Source organism: Hippocampus bargibanti, linkage group LG16 (assembly GCF_051943395.1).
Source record: "Hippocampus bargibanti isolate YZ-2025 linkage group LG16, ASM5194339v1, whole genome shotgun sequence".
In the NCBI taxonomy this organism is placed as follows: Eukaryota; Metazoa; Chordata; class Actinopteri; order Syngnathiformes; family Syngnathidae; genus Hippocampus; species Hippocampus bargibanti.
Window position 1 is genome coordinate 7,704,119 of NC_142749.1, and position 20,094 is coordinate 7,724,212.

The 20,094-nt window shown below is 41.4% G+C and overlaps 1 protein-coding gene across 4 annotated transcripts in view; it reads right to left on the reverse strand.

The window, feature by feature from the left end:
• nlgn2b (neuroligin 2b) overlaps positions 1-20,094 on the reverse strand; it is a 151,632-nt gene that overhangs the window by 20,422 nt on the left and 111,116 nt on the right. For all 4 annotated transcript variants that reach the window (XM_089017108.1, XM_089017107.1, XM_089017109.1 and 1 more), the window contains 2 exons: positions 11,502-11,555; positions 6,972-7,121 (listed from right to left, as the gene is read on the reverse strand). In XM_089017108.1, the coding sequence (XP_088873234.1) occupies positions 6,972-7,121; positions 11,502-11,555 (204 nt within the window). The remainder of the gene's footprint in view (positions 1-6,971; positions 7,122-11,501; positions 11,556-20,094) is intronic.

Below are 20,094 nucleotides of genomic sequence, written 5' to 3' on the forward strand. Positions count from 1 at the left end.
CCTCCCACACTCCAAAAACATGCCACTCCAAATTGTCCCTAGGTGTGAGTGTGAGAGTGACTGTTGTATCTCTTTGTGTGCCCTGCGATTGGCTGGCAACCAATTCAGGGTGTCCCCCGCCTCATGCCCGAAGACAGCTGAGATAGGCTCCAGCAACCCCCGCAACCCTAATGAGGAATAAGCGGTATGGAAAATGAGAGATGAGATATATACATATAGGGCCTAAACTACCAGTACGACTTTAGTTTGCTGACAAAGTTTCTTGGATAAGAAGCGAAATGTCCGACACCTTCAAAGAAGTACAGATGACGGCTGAAGAAACAGTATCGATATATCATCTCATTTTCCGTACCGCTTATTCCTCATTAGGGTCGCGGGGGTTGCTGGAGCCTAATGAGGAATAAGCGGTACGGAAAATGAGATGAGATATTCGTTTTCCCAATATAAGGTGTACCTGCATATAAGGCGCAGGGTCATCTCTTGAAGAAAATTAAGGCTTTTGGATGCATCTTATACACCGGAAACACACACTGGTCATCCAATGCTGACCTGAAGCCCTGATTACGCGAGACTGTTTTTTTTTTTTCATGAAGAGATAAAAGTCATTTTGACAATATTTGTTTTAAACCCGCACTGAAAAAAACAACAAAAATAAGTGGTTGCACGAAATAAAATCCTCAGGCTCTGTATACATTTTAATGATTGTTCCTTTATTTAAGCATGGCAGCGAAATCCAGATAATTCTATTGTCTACAATTAATCGACAAAATAGAATTGAGAATCTGCAACACACTATTTTTTTCAGAACTTTGAAATGTATCTAACAAACACACACAATGAAGGTCCCTACTTTTTGGGAGAGCCAAGTACACAAGCAGTATTTTTCAACATTGCATTTCCAAATGTTTTTGCATGGTTGTTGGAGAGGAATTTCGGCTACCGTGTTGAATTCCAAAAGTTCAGAAAAGCTGCAAACTTTTTCCTCTACTCCATGTGGTTGAGTGATGGTTAACTTTGAGGCCATTGAATGCCTGCCCAGTTTATGATGGACCCCTGGGGTAGGTGACCTGTGTCAGAAGGACTCCAGACAATCTGACTGCATTGTCAACATGCTAGACTTTGCCATTTTATTTTGAGGTGCTACTTTTCAACACAACTGATGAGCATTTACACCTAATATTTGGATTTAAATTGACATTTTCCAACGGGCATAAAATTTGCCTGTAAAATTGAGTTGTCAATTCGGAAAGTCTTAACAGTGTCATAATCCCAAAATAGTTCAAAATGTATTAAAGCCGGTCATTCAGTTCCACTCACAAAACAAAACAATCAACCTTCCTGTTTTTAAAAATAATCCCACGATTTTTTGATAACATTTAATTATACCAGCAAATTTGAATTCACGATATACTCGCTAATCATGTTTTCTGTTACATGCATCCACTCAACCGTGTGTGCTTATGAATGACTCATGATGTAATTTTACATTCATCACCACACATTAGTCGTCCAATTATTCTGATGTGAATATGACATGAGGAGTTCAGGCTTGCAGCTCACATCAGTTATTAGTGACTAATCCTATTCTATTTATGTATTATTATTATTATTATTATTATTATTATTATTATTATTATTATTATTATTATTATTTATGTATTTATTTTATAAAGATGATCCAAATTTTCTCTAGCAAGCAAACATTCTTTTTCCTCTAGCAAGCACAACTTCGGCATGGCTGACAAATTGTGCAACAAATCAGCAGAAATTGGATTTAAAATTTATATCCTAATATGCATGATAATCTGAACAGTACAACATCATTATTGTGTTTGACAGCTGAGTGTTTTATAGCCAGCCAGAACATAAATGTGATTAGTTATTAGATTAAAAATACCTACAGAAAATGAAAACAAATATAGAGCATTAACATTTATCTACCATACCAAACTATCCACCATAATTTAATTCTGGTGAATATTTTCCATATTTTTTTTTTGATTTGCCTTTGCTTCTAATAACAATCAGAAAACTTTAAACAAAAATGGTGGTGGTTCTGAGACTGTTCTGCCAGAGAAATGAGAACATTAGTGAGTGGGTTAATTGAGGCTCCATTTGTGGAGATGGAGGAGTGCAACGATTGAGTCGAGGAACGTCAGAATTTAGAAAATGGATTGAAAGCACCGTTTAAAATTCCCATCATTTTTAAAGAGCCGTTTACCCACAATGGACAGCAAGGCCAAAAGCGTAATCTCTCTGATAAGTGACGTTAATTTGTGAAAAACAAACAAACTTGGTGATTGATTTTAATAGGATTTATTTTATGAGTCGATATTTTTTTAGTTGAAAAACGATGTAAATTATGACTGTGGAGGATTTAAAATCTTTATGGACGGAATTTGGACACGCAGTTGAGGCATTGAGGGGGTCTATTTTGATGGCCTCATTATTGAAGTATTTGAAGTCCAAGATGGCGCCCCAGTAAGCAGCCGTCGGCAAGTGCTCTCACGAGCCTTGCTTATTTGTTGTTGTTTTTGTGTTGTCTATGTCTTTTCTTTTGATACTTTGTGTTGTGCGTCGTGTAGACCAGATGTGGATTGTTTTTTTAGCATTTCTGGCCACGACATTCATCAAGGAGGAAACTATACTGAGCGGTTGCGTCTTCTCGGCAGCATGAATATGCCAGCACTGTTTTTGATTGGGAGGAATGACTCCCAATTTGACTGTGATCGTTGGATAGCACAAATCTAATCTAATCTAATCTAATCTAATCTGTTGCATCTTAAAAAAAAATAATTTAGTTGATAGCAGGCGTGCACATGCCACCATTACGTTCCTGATCCACTGTGAAAAGGACGCTTTGATCCTCTCCCCTTTCATCTAGAACTGCTTCATGCAACAAAGAGGGTGCAGAAAGTGTTTAAGAACGAAGACTGTGTCTTTTGTGTTGTGTCACATTATTTTTTTTTACTTCAAGATGACACCGCGATTGTGGAAGCGCTTGTATTTTGTTTTTGTTGATGAGAAATGTAAATTTCTCCACTGTGAGACAAATAAAGGATCATCTAATCACATTTGATCTATTGCATCACTGCCTTTTGCAAAGTATGTGGTACTGTTGGCTCCTTCAAGAGCTCTCCATCTCTTGTTGGAGTGTTTCACAGCTGAGTGTGAAGCAATTGGTACGAAGCTCAGCACCAAACCTGAAACGCTGGTCCTCCGTCAGAAAAGGAGGGAGCTCCCTCTTTGGGACAAGTAGAAGATCTTGCCCCAAGTGGAGGAGTTTCAGTATCTTGGGGTCGTGTTCACGAGTGATGGCAGGAAGGAACGCAAGATTGACGGGCAGATTGGCACAGCATCTGTTGTGATGCGGACTTTGAATGGGTCTGTCGTGGTCAAAGAGGAGCGGAGCCAAAGGGCAAATCTCTCAATTTGCCAATCAATCTACGTTCCAAAACCTTTATCTGTGAGCTATGGGTCGTGAACGAAACAACGAGATCCAAGATTTAAGTGGCCGAAATGAGTCTTTCCCGCAGGGTACCTGGGGTCTCACTTCGAGATAAGGAGCTCTGTCATCCGGGAAGGGCTCAGAGTTGAGCCACTTCTCTTCCTCCTTGAGAGGAGCCATATGAGGTGGCTCAGGTATCTGATTAGGATGAACGCCTCCCTGGAGTGGTGTTCTGGCCACGAGACTCCGGCAACGACCATGGACACACAGGAGAGATGTTACCCAGTTGGCCTAGGAACGCCTTTGGATATCCCTCGGGAAGAGCCAGAAGAAGTGGCTGGGGAGAGGGAAGTCTGGGCTTCCCTGCTAAAGCTGCTGCAATCGTATGACGGTCATGGATCATACAAAATCCGGACTTAAGGTGTATGTACTTGACCTTTGTTTCAAAGGTGTGAACCCTAAAGTGGTTGGATTCATTGAAGACTACCTAAAGACAGGTGCAGTCAACTAGCTCCAATTTGGCAACATCCAGAAGAAAAAAAAATACCTCTTCTTCCTGAGGTGAAAAATGTGCTCACTCACAGAGCCCGCGATGGTGGGCCTTTCCTCCAGAGTTCATTAATTAGTTAATTAGTTAATTAGTGTGAACAGATGGCTGTGCGGCACAAATCAGAAGGCTCTCTGAGCCCGGAGCAGAAAGAAGGCAGAAGAAGGTGAAGAAGGAAGACTGTCAACCATCATCAGACCTTTGATCCTGGCTGTTCGGCAGCAAATAATATTTTTAAATTCCACAAGAAAGAATATTTCAAAATGTGGTTTATTTTTTTATTTTTGGCAGGTGTGGAGGGGGTGCATGTCAATGACTCGCAGGAAGCTTTAACTCAAACGTGCAGTTGGACGTCCTGGTGCTGCCTTCTTTTGAATGAATACTTTGCATTGCAGCTTCTGAGGGTTTATTTTTAGACCTTTGCCATCTCCCCCTTGTGTTTCTCTCACTGTCTCTCTATGATTCTCTCTTGCTCATCCGCCTCCATTCCCTGCTCTGTCTTCCTGCCTTATTCCTGATCCCCTATCAGCCTCTTAAAGGCACAGGCGTTGTCTGAAATGAAGATGACACGAGCAAGGTTACTGCCATGTAAGTACAGGATAATAAAAAAAAAATAAAGCATAACAAACTATTGAAAGAAGGCAGCGCATGTGTTTTCTTTAACTCAAATTCAGAGTGTCAGAGAGGAACCCTTTTTAAAAAATTTAGATGGGTGGTGCATTATTCATAAATCTATTTCATACATGGCATGAAAACTAAGTAATCCTCACACACACACATATGAACACACACACGCTGACACACGCACACACACGCGCAAACGCACATACACACACACACACACACACAAGTGCGCAAATACACGCACACTCACACATAAACAAAAGGATAATCAGCTTAGTACAGTAACCTATTTAAAGAATCAGCGCAAAAATGAGACAGAGAAAGTGTAACCACATCACGGCCATGGAAAGAGAATCAAGGGCAGTACCTCGTGCCTCAAACTCACCGAAGCATAATCACTCCCCTCCTGCTTAAATATGTTTTGTCTGCATCCTAATGGAATGGTTGCAGAAAAGTCACCATATTGTAGAATGCATGAGTGCATATTAAACATTTCAGCCTTGAATACTCACAGGGGGCATATTGCATTGTGCGACGAACAATGTTATTTTACAGACTGTAGCGAAACAAACCAGCAAAGACATCTGTGTCAAAATGTGAGGTGGGAGAACTTTTCCTTTCCAAAGTTGTGGTCAGAATCGGATGGTCATCACGCTAACGGTTCTGACTTTTGTGTGACAGCATGTTGAAAGGATCATCCTGATGTAATGAGCGGGACACAGCTGCAGGTGGCAGTTATCAAACTCACTTTGTCCTTGTCCCCCGGGCCTTTTCCCAATGGCCTAGATCATGTTACGCCGTGTTAATATGCAATGCCATTCTTGGATAGCATCCTAAACTACTCTCATCCCCGTGTTTGTCATTGTTCAGAAGTGTTGAAACAGCCGTGATGCACCAAACAAGACCCAACTGGGAAGGCGCACAGAGAATGTGTGCAAAAGATGAGGGGCAAACGGAAGGGCGGGAGTTTATCATATTGGTGGCGTGTGCACGAAAACGGTGACAGAAAGGACAAATTTACAACTTGATACAAAAATGCACTGATTGCAAGAGAGACACATTTGACTCTTGCTGTCAATGTGTGCCGAAGGCACTTTATGGTTCTGGAATCGTATCGGGCAGGCGCTGGCAGTTTCTGCATTAATACAACCATGAATTGATTTTTCAAGTTGAATTTTCAGCTTAGATGAGCGGTAGTTATTGTGAAATCACTCCTATGTCGAAATAAGTCACAATCAGTGCAATGATTGGTGAAGGGCTGAAAACATCCAGCAAGGAAGACCAAGATGGCGCCGAGTAGGCAGCCGTTAGCAAGTGCTCTCATGATCCTTGCTTTTTTGTAATTTATGTGTTTTCTTTTGTCAGTTTGTATTGTTGGGCATCATGTGAAATGGATTCTGATTGTCTTTTAGCATTTTTGGCCACGACATTCATCAAGAAAGGAGACTGTGCTGAGCGGTTGCGCCTTTTCAGCAGCACAAATATGTCAGCACCGTTTTTGATTGGAGGAATGTTGGTGCCATTTGACTGTGATCGCTGGACAGCTCTGGGGCGATTGTGCTTTTTTGGGCCTGTAATGGGCAGCATTTTCGCAGCCCCGCTTTGTTCAGCGCTGTTAGACAGTCTTTGGCTAGATGGATGCATGGCTTGAGGAGCCTGCGATGAGAAGAAAGGAGTGTCCGCGTAGAGGGCCGACGTGTATATGGAACTGCCGCGGCTTGGAATTTAAGTGGATTTACGAGGGACAGGAGATGTGAGGCAATCTGTTTTCGCTAATGGATGCAGACGTGCACATTTCACCATGACGTCCCTGATCAACTGGTGAAAAGGACGCTTTGATCCTCTCCTCTTTCATCTACAACAGCTTCATACAACACAGAACGTGCTTGAGATTGAATGACTGTGTCTTTGTGTTGTCATATTATTTTGTTATTTTGTTTATTTGTTCTTTTGACTTAAGATGGCACCGTGAGAGTGGCTGCCTGTATTTTGTTTTTCCACTTCTTCCCTTCTATTCCTCTTCCTTCCATAAATTTGCTGCAGTGAAATGTACATTTCTCCACTACGAGACTATTAAAGACTAATCCAATCCAAAAATGACCCTCATCGATGGGAACTGTCATTATGATCAGCAAAAAAAAAGGAGACGTAATTGTGCATAGCAAAACATGTCCACCATAGACAATGTGACATCTTGAGGTTCATTTGAGCATTTGGGAATCCAATCTAAAATCCATCATACTTAGTCGACGGACTCATATGGCATGGAAGGATCAAGGACAAGGTGAAACGGCTTATGTCAAAGAAACAAAAGTCTCCCGCACCAAATATAACATATAACACAACACTTACCAAGCACGCCCAGTCGATAGTTCATGGTGACCACGATGACATTTCCGTACGCTGCAAGGACGCTGCCATCGAACATGTTTCCCGAGCCCTCCATGTAAGAACCGCCATGGATGAACAACATGACCGGCTTCTTACGTCGATCGCGGATATCTGCGCAGTAAAAATATCAAAGCCCACTTCAGAAAATGAAATAAGTGGTGTAAATGGGAGCACTTTCTCGGACTTGCATCCTATATGTTCAAATAGAGCGTGTTCATCCCCCCCGACTTCCAAGAAAAAAAGACGTGAGCAAACAACTGCCGTATTTTCCGATGTATAAGGCACGCTCAAAAGCCTTGATTATCTTCAAACGATGACCATGCGCCTTATAAGCTTGTGCGCCTTATATGTGAAGTAATTGAGCCACAACAGGTCTGGCAACAGCTGTCAGCAGCCACCAACTTCATTTTCCACCTGTAAAAGGAGTCGTGCGTCACCCCAGCCTTTATTTTAGCACCTTATAATGTGGTGTGCCTTATATTTGGAAAACTTTTAGATATTTATATATTATATTTGGAAAAGATTTTTCATTCATTGAAGGTGCATTATAGTCTGGTGCAACTTATATATGGAAAAAGTTTGAAAGTATACCATTCATTTGGGGTGCGCCATATACTCCGGTGCGCCTTATACAAAGGAAGATATGGTAATTCATAAAAACAAAACGTGTTTTGCCGTCAATCAAAAGCATAAATATGAAGACTGCACACACATCTGAGTTCCAATGTAAATATGTTTTACTAAGCCATCGGGAAGTTACGCTCGATCAAATGCAAATCATTTTCTGTTCATGATATGCATCAATCAAACCTGAACATAGCAAATTTTGATTAAACAGGACTGAGTACAAATGTCCACACTTCCTGTTTTTACTTTAGATCATGTTCACTGTCCAACTCAAGGATGGCACCTTCCAAATTTCTAATCCCTTCCCCGCCCCTCATGCGTGGGACAAATGGTGCAGCCGGCTCTGATGCACACTGTTTGCAGTCCACCAGCGTGTCATCATGGAGCTCAACCACACCCCCTTTCCAAATAAAAACCCTCCGACTGTGTCGTCGGTATGATCTCTGAATCCGAACACTGACAGTTCTGCGCAGCCGCCCAGTTCAAATGAGTGTCTGCACTGCATACGCCATGCCGACAATTTATATGAAAAGCAAACCATGTGGAAACATAAATAAGAGCAATAGCATATGTTTACCCCGATGAGCCAAAGCACTGTGTGATGGGGCCGAGACGGAGATAGGAGGAGAGGAAGCAAGATCAGGAGGTATAAGACCAAGAGGAAGAGGATGAAAATAGGACGGCGTGACAGAAGTGTGTGCGCGTGTGTTCATACGTGCATGCGTAATGACGTGGATGGAAGGTTCACACCAGAGAAACAACATGTTGGCAAAGATAGGGAGTAAGGGGGGCATGAGATGCTAAAAAGCCAGTCACACACAGTGCGATACGCTAATGAACGCTCACATTCACACAGTCTTCAAACCGACACACGTACACAAAGACACACACGCACGCACAATGCTTGCATCGGCAGCTGCGATGCTGAGTCGCTATGGAAACTGCTTCTCGCTAATAGAACTGCACCAGCCATTCCATTGCAGCGACTCACTGAATGCCTGTTGCCTTGGTAACGGATTCAACTCACGTCTTTGCACAGCCGTCTGCATCACCACCTGACTCTCAGGTTGCACAGTCTTGGTTGCGACACTCGCAGTCGTGCGTATGAGTGTGTGGACGCACAAACACACGTGCATAGACACACACTACGAGCGCAAACATTTTATGGATCACGGTTGTGACTAAAGCAGATATCTAAAAAAAAAAATCTGTCCCACACTCTAACACATTGCCCTTCTCTGGTGCATTGTAAAATTCTACTGATTTCCCAGAGGATCTATAAACAAATTTAATGATGTTCGCATTAACAGAACAGTATAGAAGAGTCATACGGCTGTATAATAGTCATCTGACATTAAATTCTTTAGCAAACAGAAACTAATCACTTGACATAATTTCCCAATCTGTTATTGTAAATGATATTTCACACATACGCTTCGATGCTAACAGCTAATGGTTGGGACAGTATGCTTTGGGTTACATAGAATCAGTGGCGGGCCGTGGATTTCATCACTAGTCCTTCAATTGTGCGACGTCTGAATCAATCCAGACAGAAAAAAGAGTGGTGTGACTTACGACAAGTCCAGAGGGTACCATTAGCAAGGAAATAATTCAACAACCTTTCTTAATGATGTCCATTTTTTCTTAAAAAGTCCGTTTTGAAAATGGCTTTAACAATAAATCTTCAACCAAATCAATTTCCTCTACTTTTTGAGCCATTGTGGGTTGACAAAACTGCTATTAAATCAACACAATATATTTGCTGATGCAGCTCACTACCGATTCGGTGTGCAAGCTCTGGCCATTATGCACTTGTCACTCGCGGCTTGTAATCAGAGCAGTTTTTATAATCTGGCTAGTCACTAGCCAATCATAGTATGTGAAAACTCTGACGCTGACCTATTTTGGGTTGCCAACTTGAAATCTGATGGATTAGAGCAACAGTTTGATCGACACATTGGTCCAGGTACATTTCTGACATTGATAACAAATGATGTCTGAAATGTGATTAGTTAAATGCTTGAATACGAAAACAGATGTGGATGCAGCGCAAAAGGGGAAAAGTAATGAAAGGAAACGAAAAGATAATTTGGATTGGATTGGATTGGATTTGCCTTTATTAGTCTCGCAGTGGAGAAATTTACATTTCACAGCAGCAAAGTTATGAAAGAAATGAAAGTAGAAAAGCAAAACACAGGAGCTGCTGGAAAGGCAGCCACTCTCGCGGCGCCGTCTTGGAGTCAAAAGAACAAAAAAAAACTAAATAACATGACAACACAAAGACACAGAGAGACATTCATTCTTAAGCACTTTCTGTACCCTCTTTGTTACATAAAGCAGCATAAAGCATTTGGAATTATTTTTAAAAAAAATGGACAAAATATAAATAACATCAGTTCCAGATTAAGATACAGTAAAGTCTCGTTATATCGATATCGGATATATCGATAGTCCCGGTTATATCGATGCTATTTCTATGCACGCACGGAGAAAATTACATACAAACAGGGTCGGATATATCGATAGTGCCGGTTATATGGATATTTTTTCGGACTCCCTTGAATATCGATATAACGAGACTTTACTGTATTTTTAGGCTAGCAGAGAAGGCTTTGCAGGCATTGACGATCCGCCACTGCACCCAATTAATGATTAATGTTTTGAAATTGTACTTTAAATATCAGGGCTGTGAGCAAATTGGCGGTGATTAAAACTGACGTGCGAATTGGCCATAAAAAAATGAATCTGAGTGACAATGAGGTAATAGACTAATGTGCATGGACAGTTTTTTTGTGGGTAATCACCATGACACCCAACAGAGAAAGGCAGCTTCAATTCCCCCTCAAAAGGATTCACTATAAATTATTTATGACTGCCCTCCTATCTTGAATATCATTTGCAAAGAACGGGCTTTAGCGGGGTACAATGCACACTCCAAATCTAAGCGATTGAATGAGGTGTTCTGGCCTTTGCAACCCCTTCTTTATCCATCTGATGTGTTGACATAAAGGTCAAGCTTGACCGGTTCACTGCTCATCTAGCTTCTTCCATTTTTCTGTACATCTCTATCAAGTCCAAAGCGCTATAAATGTCATCTAATCATGACTGTAGTTTTTCATGCCTCTTCCTCTCATTGCCGTGCCGTTGTTCTCGTGGTGTTTTTTTTTTTTTGTCTTTCCTTGATTCCTTCTCCCCTAACTGCCTCACTTTTGTAATTCACAATGCCTTTTTTCTCCCTTTACGGCACAAACGCACACATTGGAACAAATGAAAACAAAACAAAAACCCAAGTGCAGATTTGCACATGCAAAGTGTTACAGCTTGCATCTACAAATGGTAATGTAAAAGAGCTTTGTGTCCCCATAATACTGTGTTGTGTACAGCATATCTGGGCACACGAATGGGAACAGATGAACGCTGCTTGCACTGATTTGGCTGCTTTATGAAACTCGTAAGGGCTTCTGTCTTTGGAAGGAAGCATCCTACAACACTTAGTAGTCGTTTAGAATGTTTGGAAAAGGGACAGTGTAGCATAAATACAATGGTCAACGTCTTTTTTTCCTTTCGGCTTCAGGGGTGGCCACAGCGAATCAATGTCCTTAGTTGAATGCACACGTCACATATTAAAAGCAATTAGCAAGCAATGAATCTTTTAAGGTCGTGAAAATCAAATAGTTCTGTGCAAAAGAGGCAACAATTGGCAAATTCAAGCACAACAGGCTTCTGTGTGAATTGATAAGAACAATATAAGAGTAGAAAATATATATACTGTATGAGGTGGGGCGGTTAATGTGTTTTGTAAGAAAGACTGTGAGATGCATGGAGGAGTTTGAAAAGTATCATGCACAGATTTTTTTTAATTACCTTCATCCCGGGGTCTGTTCATCATCGATTCGTCCTGTTTTTTTGTAAGTGGACCTATGAAAGGGGCACAAGAGACAAAATTCAAAAACATGTCAGCGAGGCAAAAACACAACAAATGCAGAAAAGAAGATGAGAAAAATAGCACAATGCCAAACGTTATTTTTCCGCACACAGCTAATGATACACTTGTTATGAAGGATTACACAGTTGTTGTTTTTTGTCAGAGGAAAAGCAAAAAGTCAACTGTTTAAACTGCTTAGTATCTTGTCACAGACTACCTCGTGGATGACCCCCGAGGGCTGCTTCTCCTCCATCTTTCCCTTAATCATTCCTGACACCATGCTGCTTTTTGAAGAAAAAAATAATCATCACTCTTTTCAGTCAGAGAAACAAGTTGATCTAGGACTGTGACAAGCGGACAAAATAAGCGTGAAAAGATGGACTGTTTCCACATGAATAAAAAGGCCACAGTTCTATTTTGTAGTAAGTACAGTAAAGTCTCGTTATATCGATATTCTCGGGAGTCCGAAAAAATATCGGATATATCGATAGTCCCGGTTATATTGATATTTTTTCGGACTCCCGAGAATATCGATATAACCGGGACTATCGATATATCCGACCCTGCGCGCATGTAATTTTCTCCTTGCGTTCATAGAAATAGTATCGTAATAAGCGGTACTATCGATATAACCGATATCGATATAATGAGACTTTACTGTATATCATATTTTAGACCGAAAGGGCAAAAACAGGACAATTGCGACTTATCTTTGCAGCCAAACAATCATACTACTGCATAGCTCAGTGTGAACAAAAGTAAAGCGGCAACAAGGAACACCTTGGGAAGAAAAAAAAATCACACAAAGTTTAATTTAGAAGCTGCAAAACGAAAAAGAAACTCAGTCGCAAACGTTCGTTCGCCTTTGCTGCAATTCGACCACTCAACACCAGGAGGGGATTTTTGTTCTACATCTGTTTTATTTTTTTTTCACATTTGTCGTCAATTATAATCTGCGTATTCATATTCCTGACCATAAGAAGTAATACGATCCTATTCTCTCGAATGAGATATGTAACACAGCGGGTTGCTTTGTTGCCTGAAGCTCAGAAACGCCAGTGTCCCATTGTGGCTGCCCTCCGCACGACTTCCCACAGTGAGTACTTAAGAAGAAGAGGTATGGTCATTTTCTGAAAATTGTAATTACAGTTTTCATTTTTTTTTAACTTGGTTTTTCAATTTTTTTCAAATGACTGAAATGTACTCCAGACATACATTCTCCCATCCATCCAATGATACATCATCTCTGTAGTGATTGATTTTTGCGATTTGTGGTCGCATGCTAGCAACCAACATTAAACACTGCAGTTTGTATCCGCTAGATTTGTTTTTTTTTTTTTTTAACTAACCAGGATTCTTTGTGATGGAAATGACCGACTTTCTTCCCTTTGATATATCCAGCCCTTTGCATTATCTTTGGCTGCAGGCTGTAAAGTTTTACCCTCAACCTCCTTACCGCGTGACTCCTCCTCACGGGACAGTTTACTGAACCAAAGTTACGATGATGAAGTTCACCTAAGGATGCTGTTGCAGGGCTATCAAAATTTGTGAATGATGCATGAGACTTGCTGCCAACCGCAACGCGGAAGACAAACATATAGCAGCACATTCCTGTTGTCGTTTGACAAGTGTTACCACCGTTAGCTTCAAAAAGTAACTTTATAGCTTTCTTGATTGAATAGGCTATTGAGTTACTTGAGTGATTTTAAAAGTAAAAAAGTTGGACTAGAAGTTAGTTGAATAATTACATTATGAAGAGAGCAACGACCGACCGTGCTTAAATCATTCACTGCCAGATGATGTGCAAAAATGTGTCCACTCCAGTGCAAGGGCTTTTATTATTGTCACTCGAATTCCAGGACCCACAGAATATTGAGTTTTAGGTACATAAACATTCAATGCAGCGTAAGAAACCTCTCATCTTTCATTTAAAAAAATGAAAGAAAAACTAGTTAATTCCTAAATTATTTGGGTCTGGAGTGATATGAGCTTGAAATGAGGGCAGCTGTCCAGAATACAATGCAAAACATACATATTGCACTATAACAACAGGTGAAGCTGGAACAAAGTGCTCACAATCAAAGTTGTGCGGGTGCTGGAGCCTATCCTAGTTGTCATCGGGCAGTAGTCGGGGACACCCTGAACCAGTTGTCAGGCAATTGCAGGGCACACGAAAAAAAACAACATTCCACACTCATAATATCACCTAGGGACAATTTTAGGGGTTCTAGTATCATTCAAACCCAACGCACAGTATACTCACAATGTGTCTAACATGGAAAAAATGGAAATGCTGCCCCCTTGTGGAAAGGAAAAAAACATTGCTAGAGGCCATGGCCAGTGCTTTATGGGCACCCAAGCATGAAAAAACAAACCCCGAACAAATTCGGGAATACAGTTTACTTTATTTTTGACGTGTTCCATACTGATTGTGATTTGTTGAGTGCTTTAGTGGATACAATGAAGTTTGGATCAAATGTACTCCTATATTTTAGAATTCTTTAACTTTCAGTTTTGTTTGGTGCATAATAGAGATGTGGAATAGTATATGGTTGAGAAGTATGCAGTGAAGCGTATTGTAAACAAATTAACAGACAATTACATGAACCGAACTGTTGACGTTGTTGGCATTTATTTTCAGGTCGTGCTCCAAAAATCAGCCTATCCCCAAGGTCGAAAAGAGAAGCCCCACATTAAGCCGCGATGTGAAAGCCGGTTCAATGCTGCAAAGGGCACAGCCAAGAACACACATTTTTTTTCAGTGTGACCAACCAACACCTTCGCCTCTCAACCTCTGTAAGTGTTCCTAGATAAGGATCCCATTAATTTGCTTTTTCTTAGTTTCTGTCAATAGCGTTCTCCATCCGCCTTCAGCTAACAGCTGTGTCTGGTGTTGTTTTGGAGTCGCTATCGGTACAGTCAAGTCTACAAGGAACCCATTAAAGGACTCTGTAATTCACAAACCCACACTCATTAAATCCACACATGCTGCACAAAGCATGTTAACAAGGTCCTAAACATCTGTTGCTGTGCTACTCCTACCTGCCCAGCAGCGCATTGCCATCATTCTCATTGTGGCACTGCTGTCGCCTGTCTAAACCGTTTGATTTATCGTTTGCTGACACATTTGACAGCGTACATGGATAATTCAAGTTTGATTATGTTTTTGTGTGCGGGGTGTAGGTGGTGCGGGGAGGGTGGTCAAGTGAAGATCAAAATACATGTTTCCGTGGTTAATAAAAAAAGTACAAGACAAATAGAGGCATTTGAACAACACAATGCCATAGCGGTGCAGCATTGTCATCCCATATGTTTATATGAATCCAACTTCCTGACATAAAATGTTTATCTTCCTTCTAAATGGATGGAAAAAAAGATCAATGCTGAATGGATTTCCTGCATCCTCCCCTAAACCACCAAGACGACACTTGATGCAGATAGTACTTAATGAAATAGAGAGAGAAGGCACAGTTGGTCCAGAGCTCGGCTGCTAATAGAGAACAGCCAGGTAGGCAGACCGGTAATGGATGGAAAGGCACATTAGTCCTCTATCTTGTCAGCAATTTTTCACTACTTAGCACCACTCGAAAACCACACCTCTCTTCTTAATGGCAATGGTTCAGATTTTATTTATTTTCTAATGTCTAAAGAGCGGCATTTGATATGAGGATAGCATCCACTCAAAAAGAACTGTACACAACCATTTTAGAACAGCAACATATCAAGTCGGTTTCAGTTAATCGTGTGAGAAAAACATTGTATAGTGATGAGAAGCAAAATTTGGGGATTTGAGGTAAAGGCATTTTGAAATGTAACCGACTCATTAACATGACATTACATTCCACAAAACCAAACTGAAACATGCTTCATGACCTCAAGAGTATTTGATAAGAATTAATGGCATACAATTAGTACCTTTTCATTCTTTTACGAGATTATTATTTGCACAATCAAATGAGTTCCATTGGACCATGTGAACAAGGACCCAGGAGCACTTCCGCCAGTGATCGGCAAATTCGTTTTCGATTAGATTCTCTATTCAAAATGACCTTGGAGAAAAACATGAGCGTTTACATCGGAAGAGAAAAATATATATTTTAACACATTCACTGCCAGACGTGCAAAAATGTCTCCACTCCAATACCAGGGTTTTTGTCATTTTCACTCAAATTGCAGGACCCACAGAATATTGAGTTTTAGATCTACATAGACACTCAATGCAGTGTAAGAAACCTTACACTTTTGTCTTTCATCAGAAAAAAAGAGTTAATTCATAACTCGTATAGACCTGGAGTAAAGTGACACTCAAGTGGGGGCGGCTGTACGAAAGGTAAATGCTGCCCCCTCGTGGGAGGAAAAAACATTGCTCGAGGTCTGACCAGCGCTTTATCGACAACTCCCTGCAAAAAAAAAAAAAAAAAAAAAAAAAAAGAACAAATTCAGGAATGGCGCTCCGCGTCATATTGTCAATTCACAAATACATTCGGGAATGGCAGTGAATGACTTAACGTGAGGGATATTCTGAATTTCAAGAAATCATGGGAGGCATAACTCAGCATTGCTGTGTACGCTTTTGCTCAGGAGTTACCAAAATAATTCTGGTTGCTCCTAACGTTTTTGTAGACATCCACAGCGCACTGGATGCGCAAATTACAAAGGAGAGTGTTTGTTGTCACTCAGTTAGAGTCACCACGCCGAGCTATTCAGCAGACAAAGAATTTGATTGTTGGAAAAATTTCTGTTATATATCTTTGTGTGCTGCGTAACAACAACAAAAACATTGCTTTGTGTTTTGGTTTCCGAATGATGCAGATGATGGTGTCTTTAGGAGAATTGGTTACGCTATCTATGACCTCATCTGATGCAAAATGACATAGCAAGTCTTCTTTGAGCCAATGTTGAAGGCAACATATACCTTATAATAATTGGGGTTTTTTTTCTCACAGTGAAAACACTTAAGCTTTTTGTCTGTTCATTCTGAATAAAGCAGGTGACGAAAATAAACCAGATAAGAACTCCCAAAGAATTCAAATTTATGAAGATAATAGAAAACAATTGTAATATAGGATGCCTTCTTCCATATGAATGTTTAGGAATTTTGGGACAACATGCCAATATAAAAACAGAATCACACCTAAAGTGATGTTTCATGTCAAAGCACATCAACAGTACAATATTATTCATTAAAGGTCTACCAGACGAATTGATCTACACATATCATACGGATTAAACACTTATTAAATACTCGGGTCGTTTTGGGCCATTTAATGGTTCACTAGCTGTGAACTTTCTTTGCATCTTATTTGTTCAACGTTGAATAATTAGAACATTAGAACATGTTACCTGTCCAGATTGCCAACTCGCTGATGCAATACACAAATTCATTTTGGAGATAAATATATGCAGCTAACTATCATGGGCGGGAAATTAAAACGGCAGTATTCATTGGGTGTATTTATGTATTTATTTATTTATTTTGTCGGGGGCACAGTGGTCAACTGGTGAGCACATTAGCTCGCCTACTGCTCAAAGACAGCTGGAATAGGCTCGAGCAGGCCCATGACCTTTGTGAGGATAAAAATCTTAGACGGAAACATACTCAAGGCAGAATGGTTAGATTAATATTATGTATCCGTTTTTTGCAAAGATATGATAATCAAAGCCTTCCTGCCCCTGGATTTGGTGGAGGACTGCACACCTTTAAAGGACAACCGACACCATTTTTTTGTTTCCTAACTGACATCAGAAAAACGTTTTATAGCATCTAAAATACCCAAAACATGCAGGCTGATATTTTTAGTCAAATGCAAAACACCAATAAAAATGACTTAAAGTCCCAAAACTGCCGCAAAATGCACTCGGAAATGGCGAGTTTCAGAAGTTCCCGCCCGCTTGTTCGTGATGTCACGCCAGGACGTCTTGACTTGCTCTAGAATCAAAACAATGGCTTCAGATTCAGAGAAGATGCTTTCTTGTTAGTCATCCAGTTATGAATATGATTCAAAGTTAGTTCTGAAGAGGAAAGCATACATGTTTGCAATCGATTAAAGAAGTCCTTCCGTATCAATTCGAGCCATCCGGACTCCAATGTAGCGTCCCAGAAAGTGCCCAAGATGGTGCATAAGCTCAATTGGAAAAGGGCTGATTTGTCTGCTGGGAATTTGTGTCAACTTAATATCTTCTTTATGGTGTTACCGCAATTGGTAGTCTTGGTGGGACACACAACGATTCACCATCGCGTTATTTATGTAGTTTTTCCTTCTAATTTCGTGATCAACACGGTGTCTTCAGATGAAAAAAAAGTGCCCAAAATGCATTATGTGTCACTTTGTTGGTCAGGGGCGTTCCTAATGTGATGTCATTTCAGGAATCATCAGCAACTCGAAAACAAGATTTCCTGAATATTCAGCGTGAGTCTTAAAACGTAAAATATAGCTATATGTGGTGGAATCTTTTTAAAATACGCTCAGTAGAAGTCATTTGAAGTGATTTTACAAATTATGGACACAACTTGTCCGGAGGCGTCGGTTGTCCTTTAAGGTTTTGTCTACTTTCCACCTAAACGTCATCTGGTCAAGACTGAAAACGTGGGATTAGAAATTAATCCCACGGATGCAATATAAAGTGTCATGCTAGCTCCACATCACCACACTTTATGATTAACCAGCCACAAGTTGATTCTGAGACATTGCGTAAATGATCAAGCCCATGTGCTGGAGGCAATTTTTCATGTTGTGACAGTATCACTTTCTGTCAACACTATGGCAGCACGAGAAGGAATGTTTTACATGGTGAGCATGGAACGTGGTGTTATCAAGAATGAGAATGGACGAGAAGTATGTATTTATTGTCTTATTAAAAGATAGTGCTCTCTGATGTAATTTTTTTTGATTCTTTGATGAATTACAATTGGCTGAGGACATTTATCATGTATAACCCATATCACTATTTGGTATGATAACACAAAAAGAAAGTATTTCCCATAGTTTCACGAAATCAGAGCTTTGTTGTCACGGTTTGCAAGGTGGTGATGGCGGTTGTGGATCCCAAAAAGCAGGCAGGAGGGAGCAGGAGGTTGTGTTTGACAAATTGTATTAAAATAAAGTCAGCAGGAACAAAATCTAAAACATCGAAGTCATCTGAACAGAAAAAATACAAAGTATCAAAAGAAAACCAAGAGTAAAAGTCCGCCAAGGTGAAACAAACACAAGCACAGCATACAAACCGTGACAGAATGACCCAACCAACCATCGGATCCCGCAGGTACAACGGACCGGTCTCATTTCCACCCTGTGCCTGGCAGTGCAACGTCCATGTCGAGCCGATGCTTCGTCCCGTGATTGTGGAAAAGGGTCTCACTCATGTCCACGACAAGCGGTGCTGCTTGCACGTCCACGTCAGACCGAGACGTCTTTCCAGGTGGTCATCCAGGGTGACACTGGGTGTCTGGCAGTGCACGCCCACATCCAGCCACACGTCGTCGTGCATGTTGAATTGAGTCGCATCCACGACGAGCCGTGCAACGTCCGCGTCAATCGGAGACGCCACTCACCGCTGGAGCCCGCAGCTGCTCAGGACTGGTGTCGTTCCCCCGGTGCCGGGCAGTTCACGTCCACATTAGCCCACGCCGCATCGAGTTTGAATTGCGTCACTCGACGAGCCGTAACGTCCACGTCAACGTCCGGTCGAGACCCGTTCCCATACGGCCGTCCGGGGTGCCACTCTGCGCCTGGCAGTGCACGTCCACGTCGAGCCATGCGTCGTTACGTGATTGTGCGAGAAAGGTCGCACATACGTCCACGACGAGCCTTGACGAGCCGTGACGTGCCTTCGTCCACGTCAGGCTGAGTCCCGTTCCCATCAGGCCGCCACCCATCATATGCTGGAGAGGCAACCACTCATGTTTCCTGGAGAGTTGGACCTTTTGGAGACTATTGGGACTTCTGGAAGCAGTCCCTGGAAGGGGGGGTACTGTCATGATCTGGTTGGCGACCAACGGGTGGTGCTGTCGGCCCCGCCTGCACCTGCACAGGTGCTGGTCATCCCGATCAGTGGAAGACTGCCACATTCGGATTGGCGACCAACGGATCGCGCTGTCAGCTCTGCCTGCAGCCTCGCAGGTGCTGGTCGTTCCAATCAGTGGCAGTAAAAAGCACTCCCGGCACGACCATTTGGCGTCGGGTCATTGTATGCATTGTGCATTGTGTATGCATTGTATGCTGTTCATGTGTTTGTTTCGTCTTGGCAGACTTTTACTCTTGTTTTTTTCTTTTGATCATTTTATTATTTTTCTCTTCAGATGATTTTAACGTTTTAGATTTTGTTTCTGTTGACTTTATTTCACTACAATTTCTCAAATACAACCTGCTGCTCCCTCCTGCCTGCTTTTTGGGATCCACAACTGCCATCACCACCTTGCAAACCGTGACATTTGCAAGTGTTGCAACTTGTTCTATTGCATCATTTCATCCATCCATTTTACGATCCGCTTATCCTCACAAGGGTTGTGCGGGTGCTGGAGCCTATCCCAGT